Source organism: Rhinoderma darwinii, chromosome 3 (genome assembly GCF_050947455.1).
Source record: "Rhinoderma darwinii isolate aRhiDar2 chromosome 3, aRhiDar2.hap1, whole genome shotgun sequence".
Classification (NCBI taxonomy): Eukaryota; Metazoa; Chordata; class Amphibia; order Anura; family Rhinodermatidae; genus Rhinoderma; species Rhinoderma darwinii.
Window position 1 is genome coordinate 270,320,882 of NC_134689.1, and position 19,486 is coordinate 270,340,367.

General features: G+C 43.0%; 1 protein-coding gene across 1 annotated transcript in view; it reads right to left on the reverse strand.

Moving 5' to 3' along the window:
* Positions 1-17,018: 17,018 nt before the first annotated feature.
* The window catches only part of LARP6 (La ribonucleoprotein 6, translational regulator), a 56,948-nt gene continuing 54,480 nt past the window's right edge, over positions 17,019-19,486 (reverse strand). The window contains exon 3 of the mRNA XM_075857917.1: positions 17,019-18,597. Coding sequence (XP_075714032.1) covers positions 17,548-18,597 — 1,050 coding nt within the window. The 3' untranslated portion in view covers positions 17,019-17,547. The remainder of the gene's footprint in view (positions 18,598-19,486) is intronic.

Below are 19,486 nucleotides of genomic sequence, written 5' to 3' on the forward strand. Positions count from 1 at the left end.
CTGTCTGTTTGCCTGTGTATGTATGTGCCACCCTTTAGGTTAGCTGGTTATGTGTAGTATTAGGCCTCATGCCCACTTCAGTTATTTTCTTCAGGGTGCTATCCGCTTTTTTAAATGATAGCACCCTGACACGTTCATTTATATGGGGCCATGCACACTTCAGTTGTTTTGACAATTCCGTTCGACCGTTCTGTCAAAAGTAGTGCATGTCCTACTTTTGTCCGTTGTTCAGTGACCGTGGGGCCCATTGAAGTCTATGGGTCCATCAAAAAAAACGGACAGCAAACGGCTAAGCTACGGCAGGGCGTGCCAAAGACCGTTTAAAACGGAAGACAAACGGAAGCACAGCATCCGTTTAAAACGGAGGAACGGACGCGGAGTGACAACGGAAACCACACGGATGTCAAAATGGACACAAGGATCCGTTTTAAACGGACGTGAAAATGGTGAAGGATGTGTGCATGAGGCCTTAGGTTATATTCACAGGAAGGAATTTTTGCGGCTGATTCCGCTGCAAAATTCTGCCTCATTCATTTAAATTTTTTCAGCTAGCGGACAAAAAAAAGCATCCTGCCCGATCTTCGGGCGGATTCGGCCCATAACTCTCATTGAAGTGAATGGCTGTAGGAATCTTCCTGCTGATTGCAAGAATAATTCTGCGGGCGATTTTGCGGTGGGACCCACCAAGCAAAATCTGCTGTGTGAACGTAGCCTTAGGCGACATTTACACGAGCGTAATATACGCGCGTGCGATGCGTGTGCTTTTCACGCGTGTCGTACGCACCTATATTAGGCGATGGGCCCGTGCAGACAGTCCGCGGGTTTTGCGCAGCGTGAGTGCGCTGCGTAAAACTCACGACATGTTCTATATTTCAGCGTTTTTCGCGCATCACGCACCCATTGAAGTCAATGGCTGCGTGAAAACCACACATGTCACACGGAAGCACTTCCGTTCGAACTGCGTGACTCGCGCAACAGCTGTCAAACTCTGAATGTAAACAGAAAAGCACCACGTGCTTTTTTGTTTACAAACATCCAAAGGGAGTGTCATAATGATGGCGGCTGCGTGAAAAGCACGCAGCCGCGCATCATACACTGATGACACATGGAGCTGTTAAGTGCATTTTGCACACGCAAACGCACACGCTCGTGTAAGTCAGGCCTTAAGGGCAAGCTTATAGCAGAACTTTACACACTTCACTAAATGCACAAGACAATATTGTTCCATCTCTGCACTGATATCTACAGTATAGGAGTTGTATCAGACACACATGTATTACATCCTCCTGGAAATGTATTCAGTGTTATGTTATTTATTCCGGTTTACACCATTTTTTTTTATTATAATTTTTTTTTTGGCCTAGTATATATCATGTCATATTCACATTCTTTTTTTCCATCAGTAAACACCATGCACCCATTATGATGTCACTGCTCACATTTTAAGCCACCTTCTTACCAAATGAATGGTACCATGTAACCTAAAGGGACTTTTATTTATTTCTAGACTTTTTTTCTGTGTATTATTTGTATAATTGTTGTATATATATTTGTCAGTAGATGATGGCACACAGACCCCTCTGTAGATGATGTCACACAGACCCTCTGTAGATGATGTCACACAGACCCTCTGTAGATGATGTCACACAGACCCTCTGTAGATGATGTCACACAGACCCTCTGTAGATGATGGCACACAGACCCCCCTGTACTAGCGCCACACTATGCTTATAGTGAGCGCACCAATACCCGACATTTAATTCCGCCTGAATGCCCTACACACTCACCGATGCAGCACCGTCTACTTCACATGTGGTTTCTAGTCTCATGGTTCTGCGAAGGCGGTGTGATGACGTCATCTCGTCGCCTTCACAGAACCGGTGAAACTAGAGACCACACCTGAAGAGGACGGCGCTGCATCGGTGAGTGTGTGTCATCACGCCGCCGATAGCCAGCAAGGGAACCAATAGTTTCCTTGCCTCTTGAATCCCCATGTCACAGATCCGGTTTTAACGGTTGTTACATTTATTGACAGCCATGAAAAATGGATCCATTGACTTCTATGGGGGCTGTCAGGCCGTGAAAATGGCCAAAAATAGGACATGTCCTATTTTTTGACGGCCAATATTCACGGGCCGTTAAAAAAATGGCTGTGTGAACACACCCATAGAACACCATTGTTCTAAAAATGGCCATCACGCAGCCGTTTTTCACTGTCGTGCGAATGTAACCTGAGGGTCCATTCATATGATGCGTTTAAATCTGTTTTTGTTGTGATTTTGCAAAAATAGCAGCAAAATACACGATATGACTGCCCTGTGTGAATATACACTAAGGGTTTTCTCATTTTAAGCCACACCCTCTCATGAAGATTTAAGTTGATCTGGTTTTGTAGTTGGAAGTTGGAAAATATGCTTCCAAATATATGATCAGAATACCAATTCTTCTAATATTCATATAAACACCATGTTCACATGGCATATGTTCAGGCAGAAAAATATAAAGACTGATTTCAAGAGAAAAAAAGCCTCTTAATCCAGACGTATTTGAAGATGATTTTCAAAGTGTTTTTCTTTTTTTGCAAGCGCTTTGAAGCATATTTTGAGGCTTATTTTTAAAGCATTTTTTAAAGTACCAATGGGAAAAATCACTTCTTTTTTACAAAATGTATTTTTATGAGGCATTTTTTTAATTCGGCAGCGTAAAAATACGTCTTGTATGAACTGCACCTGGTATTTCCCTTTGAAATCAATAAGAAGCTGTTTCCAGGCGTATATCAAGTGTAATTTAGAGTGTTCTACAAGCGTTTTACGCTCCAAAATAAGCCGTGTGAACATGGCCTTAGTAATACTGGGCAGCATGCGATTAGAACATATGAAGTGGAGTACAATAATGAGAAGTTAAATTAAATAATTCAAATTCCTGTTCAGAATGCTGTCTAATCTTACATACAGAAATGCATAAATAGTATTGAACACTTAGGCCCTGTTCAGTTTTTTTTGGCGAGTTTTTTGCTGCGGAAACTGCGGCAAAAACAGTGTTAAAAAAACGGCCGAAATTGACTCCCATTGATTTCGTTTTACCGCGAGTAAAAAAAACGCTTGTGGTAAAAAGAAGCGACATGCCCTATCTTGAGGCGTTTCCCACCTCAAAAACCCCATTCAAATCAATGGGAGACGGAAATAGACGCATTTTTTGACTAGATTTTTGACAAAAAATGCTCGCTGTTATTCCATCCTTCTGTTGAAGAGATAGCTTAAAAAAATAAAAGGCCTAAAAAAAAGTGTGTCAAAAAACGCGTGTGGTGCAAAACCACTAAAAAAAACAGCTGATTTTCTGCCTGCAAAAAAATAGTGTGAACAGGGCTTTAAAGGGTTATTCCCATCTACATAAATCGAGCTATTAAGCTCACCCTTCTAAAGATATTAATTTTTGTAATTATCCCTTTATCCCAGCGATGTCGTTTTCTGGATATTCCTTCTCAACTCGCTGTCAGTCCCTCTTTGTTTGTAGCTCGTTGTCTAGGGATCCGGTCACCACTATTTACCTTTAGCGGTGGCCGTGCTTGCGCAATGATATCCTCTCTGTTCTTAGGAGAGGATGTAATTCCTCTCATGAACGCGCATATCGGCGCATGCGCATTAGATGCTGGGCCGGTCACCGTTCGGACACATCAGCGGTCGGCTCCAGGTACAAGTAGCAGTAAGAAGGAAAGTGATGGGACCGTTCAGATCTTCGTGGGAACGTGTTGGGTGCAGCTTAGCGCGAGGGGGAAAAGTGGCTTTCGGCAAGGGGGGGGGGGGAAGAATGTTACAGAGAAGGGTGCCGGGGTGTTGCAATTCACGGTGTGTTCGTCTTAACCAGGCTTACCATGCCTGGTTGAGACTAACATTCTCTCGATGCTGCTAGAACTACATTAGCTAGCAACGTCGGGAGCGCGCACACTGCAGAGTGGCTTGATTGACATCGAGCCGCTCACGTCCCTTTTTATAAAAGATAACCAGCACTAGCTGAGTTATCAAGTTTTAAAAAAAGGTAATTAGGAAATGAATTTTTGTATTTTTTTTTTTTAACAGCAATTCATTTATAGTTTCATTTCAGCTTAGAATGCATTAAAAAAAAATGTTGGACTCAATTTGGGAATAACCCTTTAACATACAGTATTACTGCTGTTCTGCATTTTATCTCCACCAGAGGGCGTCAGGCTGTAAGCTGTAAGGCTGGGTTCCGACAAGTATAAAAAAAATATGAAAAGCAGAAGCAGTAGGGCCCCATGCACATGACAGTATTTTTTATAAGTAATTACGGACAGTAAATGCTGACAGTAATTACAGACCCATTCATTTGTATTGTCCACGGACCCCTTTCAATATTTTTACTGATGGGTGTCCGTGCTGAAAAAATGATAGAACCTGTCCTATTCTTGTCAGTAATTACGGCACGGACTCTCCCATAGAAGTCTATGGGAGCTTACGTAAATACGAACGGCTTCCGTATCTACAGAAGCATTGCTATGCAACATGCTGATGACATCATTTGCAACCTCCCTCTTTTAGTACGGATCTGTATATACGGATGAAATATGGATGCAATACGGACCGTATTTGGGATAGATGAAAATACAGTCGTGTGCATGGGGCCCGAAACATTAAAAAAAATAAAAATATATAACATTTGGTTTGCTGTAATCATGAAGACCTGCAGAAAAAGTGAACATGTTATTTATACCACACCGGGAACAGAATGAAGACCAAAAGACAATGACAGTGTTTCTGTTTTTAATGGCGGATCTCAGCTCAATTCTGATTATATTTGTTTAAATCAAATATGATCAGAATTGAACTTAGATTCGCGTTCAAGAGCCGACAGACTGAGCAGACAGGGAGGCCCGGCTAAAGACATTTAAACAAAGGGCATCAAGTAGCTTGATGAAATTATTGTAAGGGTATGTTCACACGACAGCGTCCGTAACGGCTGAAAGTACGGGGATGTTTTCAGGAGGAAACATCCCCGTAATTTCAGCCGTAACGGCATGTGCAGGCGCTTGAACGCCGTGTCCATTACGGACGTAATTGGCGCTGCTTTTCATTGGAGTCAATGAATAACGGCTCCAATTACACCCAAAGAAGTGACAGGTCACTTCGACGCGGGCGTCTATTTACGCGCCGTCATTTGACAGCGGCGCGTAAATATACGCCTCGTGTGAACAGACAAACGTCAGCCCATTGCTTTCAATTGGCAGATGTTTGTCAGCGCTATCGAGGCGCATTTTTCGGACGTAATTCGGGGCAAAAACGCCCGAATTACGTCCGTAATTAGTGCGTTTGAACATACCCTAATACATTCAAGCTGCAGAAGCAAAACCATTCCAAAATGTTTAAACGAAATAAAAAAAAATTCTGCATTATAATACATGCAATGCAATAATACTGATTATAATATTAAAAAGCTGCAAAGGTGCCCATAGCCTTGAAGTAAATCTTCTAGTTATGTGGATATTGTAAAGAATACCCCACCTACCACTATCGATCTGCTATACCTATCCTTGTATATAAATGCATTTCAAAGTATCCAGCATTTCTCTTTCCAGTGCATGGCAACACAGGAAAGACACGTGCACTGTGACTGCGCTTCCCATTGTAACCAGCAGGGCATGCATGTGTGCTCTGTTCAAATCCATATTGTGGCTGTTTTCTCCATATACAAGTCAATAGAGCCTGAAAATATGAGTCTGTATTTTACACCTATACTTAATCTTTATTTGTATCTGAAATATGAAGAAAATACGGATGAAAAAAACAAAACCCTAAATCATCCACATACAGAAATAATACAAGTATCAATAGAACTGTTCATGTCCATATTCTTAACAGGGTTGTTCCGTTTAGAAAACCCATTTTCATATACACCATTAGGGAGTTAATAGAAAGGGGAGCACTGTCAGAATCTTCTTTTCTTCATCAGAGCGCGGAGTAGTTACTAAGAGCATCTCTCACTGGAGGAACTGTCCTGTATTACACCGACAACTCATTGATTTAAATGGATTGTGTAATGCCTGCTTTCCCCTGTGGTGGCGCTGCAGGGAAATTGGAAACTTACTGCCAGGTTTCCCCACAGATAATTGCTGGGGGTCCCATCAGAGGGACACTTTGCGATCAGCTGATTATCAAGGGCCCCTTCTAACAAGTAGGGATAGTCAGAAGTTGTTTTGACAGAATCAATAGCGCAGTCGATTGCTAAGCTAAGGTTTCTGTTTGCCTTTGCGTTGAGGGGTTAACCCAACGGAAACCGCAGACGGAACTCCTTAACGTAAAGGCAATGCTGATATGAACAGGCCCAAAGACAGGGAAATATTAGGAACAGGAATGCTTAAGCAGTTCTATTTGTACCTAGGTTATTGAAGGTTTTACAACAAAAATACATCAAAGAGGTCACAAAAGTATGCACATCCAGAAATCATAGCCACAATACAGTCATACCAAATTGGCAAGTCATTAGAAAAGCCATGAGTTAGAGAATTATTTTTATGTATTTTTTATTTAAGGTTTTACAAGGTACGATGATATAACAAGCTCAAGACCACCCAGGCACACAGGCCAGGACAACAAGATCCTTCATATAGATAAACTAACAAGATCAGCAAATAGATATTAAACAGGAAAAATAACTAGAGACCCAATGGACTCGCAGTGTAACAGCCACACTCTCTGTGGACTTTTCCAAATGTGTATCAATCAGCATAAAGGCGAACAAGAGGTTAGGAGGAGAGAAAGGAGGGGCACAGAGAGAAGAAAAAAGGGGGAAAGGGAAAAGAGGTGCAAAACATTCAAGCAGACAAAAGCACAGGAACCAGCACAGTCCACATGCAAGATATTGCTGCACCTCCAGCACAAAGAAAAGGGGAACATGTGGCATGGCCGATGGGGACACTGTACCAGCAGGACAGCAACTTGTAACCCGCCACCTGATAGCAATTTAAAAGGGAGGATTTATGGGTAGAGAGGAAAATGCGGTCATACTATTCAGGTGTGAATGTGACCCCTAGATCAGCCTCCCCCTTAGCAAGAAATGGAGGGGGGAGTATGGTCGGGAGGAGAAAGACGGCGACCATAAATTTGAGAGAGACTGTGTCTCACATGGCCCTCATCTGAACAAAGCAGTTCGAGGTAGATAAATGTTGACCTGGGGCTAAACCATAACTCGGATATGAGACCAAAGTCTCCTGATAACTCAACAGCGTATGCGCCCAGGTCCACTATATATGTGACCTGGTTGACAAAGAAACAAAATAAAGAACACACGAGTCTAGACACAAAAGGGGAGGGGGGGATAGATAGAGAAATGAGTAAAAAAAATGGCATAAATATCACACACTTTAGGGCTGTGGATAGACAAAGTCATAAGAGGACTCGAATTGCATCCAAGCAGTCCATATAGTCAAAAAGCGGTATCCTGTGACATATAATAGTCAGCCAGTTGTTCCTCCATCCTCATGATATTATTTAACTCCTGCACCCAATTACTCATTGAGGGGGTTGCAGAGGATCTCCAATGCCGAGGAATCACAGCCCAAGATGCAACCTACAAAAATCTTAGTACCGACTTCATTTTTGACTGAGAATCTGATGAGGATGACAACAGAGGGGTATATTTATTACTCTTGGTGCTTATTCAGATGAGCGTATTATACATGCGTGTGCGGTCAGTTAAAAGAACGGATAGCACATGGACCCATGCAATTCAATGAGGCTGTTCACACGGCCATTGTTTTAACGGACCATGCGAAGGGCCCATGAAAAAACAAGACATGTCATATTTTCACGGAGCCCTCAATAGACCCAAGTCTATGAGGGATCCGTGAAAACGGGTCCCGCACGGATGCGACTCGGACGTGAAAAACGTCCATTTTTCACGTCTGATTTTACACTCCACCTGAATAAGCCCTAATTCTAATTTTGTGGTAGGCCTCAAAAACCTGATCCAAAAATTGCGATCTTTAACCCCTGCCATACACGTAAGAAAGGACCTCTCTCAGAATGACATCGGCAGCACGTGTCAGGTAAAGAAGGGGCATATCGGTATAGAATAACTGGAAATCTATACTAGCGAGATAGCAATTATTATCCCCCCCCCCCCCCTCTGGGCTCAGCCAGCAATTGTTAATGCATGTGATATGGCACATATTCTCCCTCGAGCCTCATCACCCCGCGGGTTCCCACTGGAGCAGCTCTGGAGGCTCTTGCTGAATGTTTATCCAATGCATTATAGATGCAGATCTGTGCCACATCACTACCTGTCAATGAGCGAACACAAATGTGGAACACTCAGAAACAGAGGAGGCCCCAACCAGATTCAAATCCATGGTTCCTGGTTTACAAGACGGCAGGACTGAGAATCCACAGGTTTTATGCACCATCTCGATAGGTGACCGCACTGGTCACGAAGCAGTACTTCCTAAATGCAGACTGTGGAGAAAAGGCAATATCTGTGTTTCTATGAAATGTAGTTCTGATCTAGACTAGATTAAAAGCCAACAGCTGGCATCTTCCCATAAAGTTTTATTGACATTTGAAGGAAATTAAAGCTAGAACACAGTGAGAAATCAGCAGCTGTGACGCCAATATTGCCAAAACGGTCATAGAAAAAACATTAGGTGTAGCAGAGACAAAAAGCGTTGCCAAGCAAGATTCTCTGACTACCCAGTTTGCCCATTTTCCATAGAACGATTAAAATATCAAGGTTTCATTTTTTCCCCCCTATTTCAATTCCAAAACCTTTCGCCCTAATTGGATTTGTTCCAGTAAGGGTGGATTCACACACGACAGATGTCATTGCAGAAATTTTCCGCGACTGAAAATCTGTTCCATTCATCTGAATGGAACTTGCAGGAATCTATGTGCTTACTGCAGAAACAACCCCATTCAGATGAATGTTATTGATTTTCAGTCGCAGAGTCTACAACAAAGTCTGTGTGCCGGGTGTAACTGCAACCTTGTTGTTGTTCACTCATTGCAGATCTAATGCAGATTGTGCATGTATTTCTTAAGCCAAAACCAGCAACGGAGTCTAAACAGAAGACATATATAAAGTAAGGCCTTTTAGGTTTGCTCTTCTGGATCCAATTCTGGTCTTGGCTTAAAAAATGCTTGCAAAATCTGCACTTTGTGAACAAGGCCTTATAGGGCCCAATGCACATGCTGCAGAAGTTTCTGCGACTGCATATTAGTTCCATTCAGCTGAATGAGGTCGTTTCTGCTGCGTATGAATTTCTGCAACAAAATCTGCAGCGTGCAAAGGGGGCCATACTGTTCATAAATACACCGCTCTCAGCGGTCTCTCTTTTGGCTTGTACACGAAATCACCACCTCATTTTGATGCTGTATAAAGCGGTGTTCATTCATTGAGTTTCTATCAGTATTTGCTGTGATTTTTTTTAAAACGGTCATGTGGCAAAAAAAAGTTCAATACAACTGCAATGTTTGAGCCCAGCTTTACTTCTTTCTAATAAGTCACCTTATAAAGCAAGTCTAATGAGAATTTACCTGGCTACATCCAATTGAAGCGGATTACATAGAGGAGACTGGCTCCCACATGGACCAGAAGCGTCCTAGTATGGCCAAGTTCACACAGGGCGGATACGCTGCGTAAAAGGATATAGCGTATCAGCCCTGGAACCCGCAGGGAATTCCGGACCAAAAAAAACGCACCAAACTGTGGTGCAGTTTTTCGGAGCGGTTAAGAAAAAAAGCCTATACTTACCCTGGTCTCCATAATCATGGTCTTCATAACCTTGTCTGTGCAGCCCAGCCCCCAGGAATGATATTTCATCCCATGTGACAGCTGCAGCAGTCACATGTGATAAAACGTCATCCCAGGAGGCCAGCCTGGATGGAGAATTATAGAGATCTGGGTAAGTGGAAGCTTTTGTTTTTTCCGGAGTTGCGTTGTTTGCGGCGGAATCGTAGATTTTCTGCTGAAAAATCGCAAAATATCTGCTATTTTTAGCAGGTTTTACATCGCCACAGAATTCAATGGGGAAACCTGCAACAGGAAAGCAGTAATTCCAATGCATAAATTGACATGCCTTGGATTAAAAAACATCAAATTTTGAAAGTTTTTTCGGCTGATTTTTACGCAGCGTGTGGATGAGGTTTGATCAAATCTCATCAACTCTGCTGCTACTGTATTAGGATATGATCACACCGCTTATTTCCGGACATTTTTCTGGCCGTAAACGGCTGAAACATTGGAATCAGAATGCCTCCAAACATCTGCCCATTAATTTCACTGGGAAAACCGACGTTGTTCCGACGGGGTTTTTTTACGCAGCCATTTTGAAAAACGGCTGCATAAAAAAAATGCCCACGTGCATGTCACTTCTTGAGGCATTTTTGGAGCCATTTTTCATTGACTCTATAGAAAAACAGCTCTGTATTTTCAGACGTCTTTTGCTAAGCGTGTGAACATAGCCGGACGCTGCAGATTTTCAGCAAATATTCTATTGCGGGAAAATCCGCAATGTTTACGCTACGTGTGGATATACCCTCAAAGGGACCTCTGGGACCCGCATCTATCTCTAGAATGGGGCCCCTAAACTCTGTTCTACCTCTTTGTGTGTCGGCTGATTTCCGACCATGAAGGTGAAAACAGTGTAGCTCGTTGAGCTACGCTGTTTCCGTAAGCCCCATAGAACTGAATGGTTGTTACGGAAACCACGTAGCTCGCATGCTATGCTGCATCCGTAACTGCTATTCACTACTATGGGAGTTACGGAAACAGCGTAGCTTAGCGGTCTACGCGGTTTTCATAACTCCCGACCATAAAGTCAGGAAGTGGCCGGGAGTCCGTGATCGCAGACAAAGCTAGAACGGGCTTTAGGGGGCCCTGTTCTAGAGAGAGGTGGGGTTCCCATGTAGCATAAATGCTGCAGAATTTCCTCAACTACATTCTGTGCGGAAATTCAACAGCATTTACAGTAGCAGCAAAGTGAATGACTTAGAAAATCTCATGCCCATGCTGTGGGAAAAAAACCGCAGATAAGTCGTGAAGTGTTCTGCAGTGCGACTTAATTCTGCGGAATGTCAATTTATGCTGCAAGTTCTGTGCGGAGATGCTGCTGGTTTTTCCCATAGACTTCAATGGGGAGCATGGATTCCACAACAGATTTGTTTTGTTGCGGCTTTCAAAGCGTTTACTCAGCGGAAACGCAGTTAAAAACCACTCGAAATCCGCAGGTGCACATATAGTTTGCTATAACCAATGTTTAACACTAAATCCGCTGGTAGAATCTCATCTTTCATATGCCTACAGAACCGCTGCTCTAGGTGGTCCACAGCTCAAGATATGGCTGTTTGAAGTGATCCCCCTTACCTCTAGAATGTCTCTTACTGTGTGTGAAGCAGCTTCATGCTGATAGGGCAATGTCAGAGGCTGTGAGGTGGCTCCACCTCTGGAGAATCGCTGCCGTTACCTCCCAGATGTCGAATAAAGGCTCACTTACATATTTAGAAAAAAAGCTCATAACTTTTAGGGTATGTTCACACGAGGTCATTACGCCCGTAATTGACGGACGTATTTCGGCCGCAAGTCCCGGACCGAACACAGTGCAGGGAGCCGGGCTCCTAGCATCATAGTTATGTACGACGCTAGAAGTCCCTGCCTCGCTGCCGGACAACTGTCTCGTACTAAAAACATGATTACAGTACGGGACAGTAGTTCCACGGAGAGGCAGGGACTCCTAGCATCGTACATAACTATGATGCTAGGAGCCCGGCTCCCTGCACTGTGTTCGGTCCGGTACCTGGGGCCGAAATACGTCCGTCAATTACGGACGTAATGACCTCGTGTGAACATACCCTTAAAGTAATAAACGTTTGGGACACAATTTTCACTAGCATTATCAGTGTGACAGCGCCTATCAGATTAGCTAGGAGATAGGGCATTAGTAAACTAGTGACAGATCCTCTTTAAAGAGGCTCTGTCACCAGATTATAAGTGCTCTATCTCCTACATAATCTGATCGGCGCTGGAATGTAGATAACAGCAGTGGTTTTTATTTTGAAAAACTATCATTTTTGAGCAAGTTATGAGCAATTTTAGATTTAGTTTCTTAATGCCCAACTGGGCGTGTTTTTACTTTTGACCAAGTGGGTGTTGTAAAGAAGTGTATGAGGCTGACCAAAGTAAAAACACGCCCAGTTGGGCATTAAGAAACTAAATCTAAAATTGCTCATAACTTGCTCAAAAATGATCGTTTTTCAAAATAAAAACAACTGCTGTTATCTACATTCCAGCGCCGATCAGATTATGTAGGAGATAGGGCACTTATAATCTGGTGACAGAGCCTCTTTAAGCTCCAGGGCCCCAATACAAAATCTGCAACAGGGCCCCGTTCCTACTATGTGCCATTTATAATATTAGTGTCTTCTTATGTGGGGCCTTTTGGGCTCCCTCAGAAACCAGGGCATGAGGGCGACTGCTACCTGTTAGGCCAGGTTCCCACTTAGTGTAAACGCTGCACAATTTCCACAGCGGAATTCTTTGCGGAAATTCTGCAGTATTTGCAGTAGCAGCAAAGTGGATGTGATTTTGAAAATCTCATGCCCATGCTGTGGCAAAACCCCGCAGCATAAACATTAATAAATTGACCTGCGGTGCGGAATTTAAATCTGCAGCATGTCAATTTATGCTGCGTTTTCGTTGCTTTTCTTTTGCAGGTTTTTCCCAATCGGGATGCAGAATCCGCAACAAATAGCCAAGCGATTCCGCTGCAAAATTGAAAGAAAAATTACTTACACAGAACTCCCTGCTTCTTCCTCCAGTCTGGCCTCCTTGGATGACATTTCATCCCATGTGACAGCAGCAGAGGTCACATGGGCTGCAGCGTCATCAAGGGAGGCCGGACGGCAAAGGAAGGACGCGTCACCATGACAATGGCCGGGGGAAGGATGAACTGTATACCGCTTGTGAAAAGGAATGAGGTTGCAATACCCCATTCACTTGCATTGTACAAAGATTCTGCAACTTATGCCCCTTGCACATCTAGCGGATTTGTTGCAGATTTTCTGTCCGGATTTGCTGGCGGAAAACTGTTGCAGGCAAGTGGATGAGATTTAAAAAATATATATTCTTATCCACATCCTGCTGAACATTTCCTTCACGGATATCAGACCATGCGGTTTTCACCCTTTACAACGTAGAAGGGGTGAAATCCACTGCAAAATCCATGTAACACTTGCGGATTTTGCTGCTGAAAGGTTTCGAAATATTAGACCCATTAAGAACTCTTGAAACTTAAAATCATGTTTATTTATTGGGGTGTAACTAGAATGAATACTTTTACTGTTAATATTCTAAGCATATTCCCAGATTACTGCCAACTTCAAAACGCATACGACACGTGGGTTTAAGATCACCCGAAAACAATTGTCTGTTTTTGTAAAAGCTGCATTGTCCAGAGTCCATTAATCTCCATAAGTAATGGTGTAGACAAAAACCGTATCGCAAAAATCATGGTAAACAGCGTACGGTATTTAAAATGCCTTTTTTTTTTTTTAAGGCAATTAAGGAGCAAATAAAAACTGCAACAAAAACGCTGATTTTTAAAAAAATAAAAACGCCGTTTGGCAACCAAGCCTCATGGGTCCTTCTATATAATCCTATACGTCAGAGTTCGCTCATAATGGGAGCGCTTATCCGATTGTCAAAGCACGCAAGCCTATCGGATGTACAGACATTCATCATGGTGAATGGATATATAGAAGTTTCAAGAGGTGTTTTTTCTCATGGCACAATCAGATTTCAGCTGTAATTTTGGAAATGGTTACAAACTGCCAGCAAGAATGCCATAGCCAAGGGCAACATCACAACACTAGTTATATGATCTTTTAGTAGGTAAAGGTTTAAAGGTCTTCCAGCACTAACTTAGACTAATCGGAGTAGAATGTGATATTTTGCATGTAACTCTTGTAGGGTACAGGGTTTTTTGAGCTTATGAAAAATACAAAAAAATGCACTTACCTGTGTCTGAATTGTCACCACAGCTCTTCTGTAGCATAAACATGTCTCTCAAGGAAGGGAGTCCTGCATTATTTATGGTATGAAAGATGGAAAAATCCCAATCTTTATTAAATATACAGAAAGAGTAATGTAAAATATACAGGAGAACCAAACATGAGCAACTGTATAAGGGCCATACAAAACGACAAGACATGAGTATAACGTGATTCTTGGCCATATATAAGAATAAAGAGCAGGTAAAAAGAAAGAATGTGATGTCAGTAGTCTAACAATGGGTATAAAATACCATATACGGGACATAGATATGTATATATGAATGATTATACAAACACAAATCCACAAACGTGGATAGTATAAATGAACAGGATAGTGGTATCTATGTATATCCGTAGTAGAAGGATAAAGAGTTAGGCCTCATTCACAGGGCAGGGTTTCCCGGCCGGGTGCCGGCCGTTCATAAATCGGCCGGCACCCGGCTGCTTTAGGAATGATAGACCCCTAATGGGGCTATTCACACGACCGATTTTTTGACGGCCGGGAAATCCGGCCGTCAAAAAAATAGGACATGCTCTATCTTCGCCCGGGCACCGGGCCGCCCGGCTCCCATAGAAGTCTATGGGGCCGGGTAATACACGGCCATCACCGGGATGTGTCCCGAGTGATGGCCGGGTTTTCCGGAGCTTGCGCTCTATCTCCTCCTCCTCACAGCGCAGAGTGCATGTGAGGAGGAGGAGTTGATGCCATTCTGACGAATGGCATCGCTGTACACTGTGTGGCAGGGCCGGGGTGTACAGCAGGTGGAAGGGAGCGCTGCGCTGGCTCCCTTCCCCTGCTTGAAAAGCACCCTGGCCCGGCGACACCTTCGATGGCGCCGCTAGCAGCTGCTGCTGCGGCTGCTACTACTGCAGCGACGCCACTATAGCAGAGCAGGGAGGTATCTCCCCGCTCTGCTATGTGCTAGCCGCACTTTAGCTCCTTGAAGGAGCGGAATCCCCGTGCTTTCGGGGATTCCGCTCCTGGACAGAGCGCTTGATGTCTCTGTCCATATCTGGGCAGTGACATCAGGGGAAACTCCTGAAGCGGAATCCCCGAACACATGGGGATTCCCCTTCAGGAATTGCCGCTGATGTCACTGTCCGGATCTGCCCGGCCCGGATGCAAAACTTTATGCAAACCGGCGGGGCAGAATGGCCGATTTTACCGGCCGGCACTCGGGCTCGGGAACGACCCGTTCGTGTGAATCCCGCCTTAAGGAGTGGTATTTGCCAAGAATGAGTGGCCAGCAAACACGCAAGAGGTCAATATAGACCAGGATTTATATTAAAGTGTAGCTAAACATTTAACAAACTTCTGACGTGTCATCGTGACATGTCAGAAGTTTGGATTGGTGGGGGTCCGAGCGCTGAAACCCCCACCAATATTTTAAATGAAGCTGCAGAAGCACTCAGCCGCTTCGTTTCTTTTCAGCTTTTTCCGGAAATCAATGTTTTGGAGCACGGACTCAATAGAAAGTCTATGAGCCCGTACTCCAATACATCGGCTTTCCAGAAGAAGCCAACCAGAAACAAAGCTGCCGAGAGCTCACATGAGCACTTCAGCTGCTTCGTTTTAGCGATTGTTGGGTTCTGTGCTCGGACCCCCACCAATCAAGACTTCTGACATGTCACTATAATACGTCAGAAGTTTGTTAAAAGTTTAGCTACGCTTTAAGTACTGCAAAAATAGCAGAGACTAAGAAACCCCCCTGCTGTCCATGAAACTCAAAATATGGCAATTCCCATAAGGTAACAAGAGCCAAGTGCCTTATCCATTCGTATGAAGTAATCAGTGTGCCCAGAAAGCGCCCTGACGCACGTTTTCGCGTAATTCGCTTTTTTGAGGGGTCAATGAGGAAGGCACTTGGCTTCATTTATACTATCCACGTTCGTAGATTTGTGTGTTTGTATAATCATGCATATATACATATCTATGTCCCGTATGTGGTATTTTATACCCATTGTTTTAGACTGCGGATGTCACATTCTCTCTTTTTACCTGCTCTTTATTCTTATATATGGCCAAGAATCACGTTATACTCATGTCTTGTCGTTTTGTATGGCCCTTATACAGTTGATCGTGTTTGGTTCTCCTGTATATTTTACATTACTCTGTTTCTTTAGATTTAATAAAGATTGTGATTTTTTCCATTTTTTTCATGCCGTATATAGTGCATGACTCCCTTTCTCTTTTGTATGCAAATAACTCAAAAGTAGGTATTTTTTACTTTTATTATGTTGCCCAGCTTTGTGAAGCATTGCTGCATTCATTTTGGGCTTGCTGTGGGCAGAAATACCATGTAAATGACTACAGGTACTATTATTTCTCTCTCCTCTTACAGACACTACTTATATTTACAGCTGCCTACATGCCCCTCTATTACAAGGTGTAAGTTATCACTTTCTGCTACTGAGACACTGCTCTGTTGCAAGACTCTTCACATATCTGCTCAGCATGTGAAACATGTTCCCTACAGAGACAGGGAGGGGAGAGAGAAGTATAGATAACCAGCAGGTGATGTGTGACATCCTGCAAATTGCAGGGAGAGGGGAGATAACCATGTGTTCAGCATACAGGACTTCACATAAGCAGGAGATAAACACCAGGAGCATGGTCACGTGACTTCATGTGAGACTGGCTTACAGAGGCATTTCAGCTACAGACAGCACATTAGTAAGTGACTATTCTTACTGCAGTTAAACCACCTGCACACAATTTTTAAAGACGAGTAACCCCTTTAAATACCATTAAATATCTATTTTAGTTTTATTTTTTTTTAAAAAGCCTTTTTCACTCCTGGTAAGAGCTCAGCATATTAACAACTAAACCTAAAATACAAGACTTCGTTTGATGTAGCATTTGGCAGCATTACATATATTTCAAATGTTGAATACGTTATCTTAAACTGCACGATGATTCAAAAGTCTCCCTACATAGATAGCAAGAAGTCCAAGACAAGATGCTGCAATCCTTATGGAAGTTAATTTAATTCACAGCACGGAAAATATACATTCTTTATACACAACTGTCTTTGGAAGTGTACAATTAGCATTGCAGAAAGATTGACAACATCCTATTGGCTCAACTAGAAACAGCTGCCAATAGGTTTTGGAGATTATGCAACCTGTTGCGTTCCTGGCCCTCCTATTTAGATAAGCATCAATGAATAGGAATTGCTTCTGATACCCAGTAAGATTGACATAGAAATTAAAAGGGTTTAACAAAAACAAAACAAAAAGTCAAATAAAAATATAATGCAGCATAACTGCTGCCACTGTACAAAGTATGTGTACCCATGAAAAATCAGATAAAAAATAATAAATACAGACTTCTCATCAGTCTTTCTATAAATCCATTTCTTCCCAGGTAGAAGCTTTGTCCAGCCCTGGAATACTGAAGGATCCACATGCATTGCCTTGCATACAGGAGACTTCAGTACAAGTGGCTGGTGTTGACAGGTAGAATTGCAAGTTCCATAAGATTGCAAGGAATTCATAGACACTGCACAAGCTTATTCCTTTCTGTTCCATTATGGAACCCCTTTGTACCATCAGGACCTCTTGGCAGCCTCAGGACACCAAGTGGCAGTCCATCTGCATTCTGTATCTTCCTCCCCAGCATTGGACTACATGCTGGACTTTTTTCCTGTGTGACAGTTTGGGCTTGTCTTCTTCTCTGGACCCAAGGGCTACTGGACGGTGTGATGCTGCTATCTGACGAATACTCTGTAGACCTCCGCGAAACTTCGGGGCTCATGCTGTCAGCAAGAGGGGACTGCTTGACCCCTTTACGTTGGCCACAAGGACTACTCCAGGGGCTATTTCTGGGTGAAGCATTTGGACTCAGGTGATTATTCGGGTAAGCAGATGGGCTCAGCTTATTGGTTGACTGAATCTTTCGACCCATCATTGGGGAGTTGGGATTGCTATCAGGCTCTGAAGTGCTATAACCTGTAGACTCATCTCCGATGTACTGTAACTCTTCAACCCTTTTATTAAGAGATTTATTTTTGCGAACATTCTTTGAGTCCTCTTCTTTGCTGCGGTCTTTCTGAATCTTTTTCTTTGGTGGCTTCATGCCTATTAGAACAACCTTTATACCATCATCGGTCTCACTTTCAGCATTAAGGGTTTCATGTGCCTTTATTGCAGCCTCCACCTCTTCAAACTCAACTATTGCACAATCCTTCGTTCCGACCTGAGTGTATCGACTGCTGAATCTTTTCACATCTGACGGAAGATCCCTACCAGGTTTGAGGATGCGTATAGAGGAAATGCTGCCAAAAGCTCCAAAACTCTTTAGTAGTTGCTCCATTATCTTTTCTTGCATTCCACCATTTTCTTGCTCCTTATTTAAACATTGCAACTCTGGAATGAAGTGAAGGTCGTAAACCAAGAGCATTTTGCTGGGAAGGTTCTCACTAGGAAAGACAGGGACTGGAGTTTTCCGGCGTACTTTCCTGTTGTCCTCATTTAATTCAAGTATATCAGAATACCGTAAAGCGTAGGCAGTGGTTCTCCAGTCACGAGTGAGATGCTTTACCTGAAAAAAACACAACGTTATTTAGTGTCCTTAAATATCCATAAGCGGAACATTTGATACAAAGCTTTGGGAAAGACGCAAAATTATTAATGCTAGTCTTTTAGAGCATTGTCTTTTCTTCACATCAGTATGGCAATGATATTTTCTCAAATTTTCTCTTTAGGTACGGTTGAAGATTCTTCTATTAACCATATGAATACTGTACACATTAGGCCTCATTTATCAAATATCTAACTTTTGTTGCCCATAGTAACCAATCACAGTGCAGATATCTTTTTTCCAGAGCAGTTTAAGAAATGAAAGCTGAGCACTGATTGGACAACAAGGCCATAGACTTATTATCTTTGTATGGTAGACATATTATATGCCAAGTACTTTATAATAATTTTGGTTTGGTAAAACAAAACTAAAATAGTAAAAATTATGTAAGAAACACCAATGCAAACAATAGAGGGAAAAAAAGCTAAATAGTAGCATGTGCTGAGGATATTCCATAACATATAAGAGTCAATTCTCACTCTGAACTTCACTTAAGGCTGTCCATACACATTAGGCTGGATTCACACGAGCACATTACGTCCGTAATGGACGGAACGTATTTCGGCCGCAAGTCCCGGACCGAACACAGTGCAGGGAGCCGGGCTCCTAGCATCATAGTTATGTACGATGCTAGGAGTCCCTGCCTCTCCGTGGAACTACTGTCCCGTACTGAAAACATGATTACAGTACGGGACAGTTGTCCTGCAGCGAGGCAGGGACTCCTAGCATCGTACATAACTATGATGCTTGGAGCCCGGCTCCCTGCACTGTGTTCGGTCCGGGACTTGGGGCCGAAATACGTTCCGTCCATTACGGACGCAATGTGCTTGTGTGAATCCAGCCTTAGATG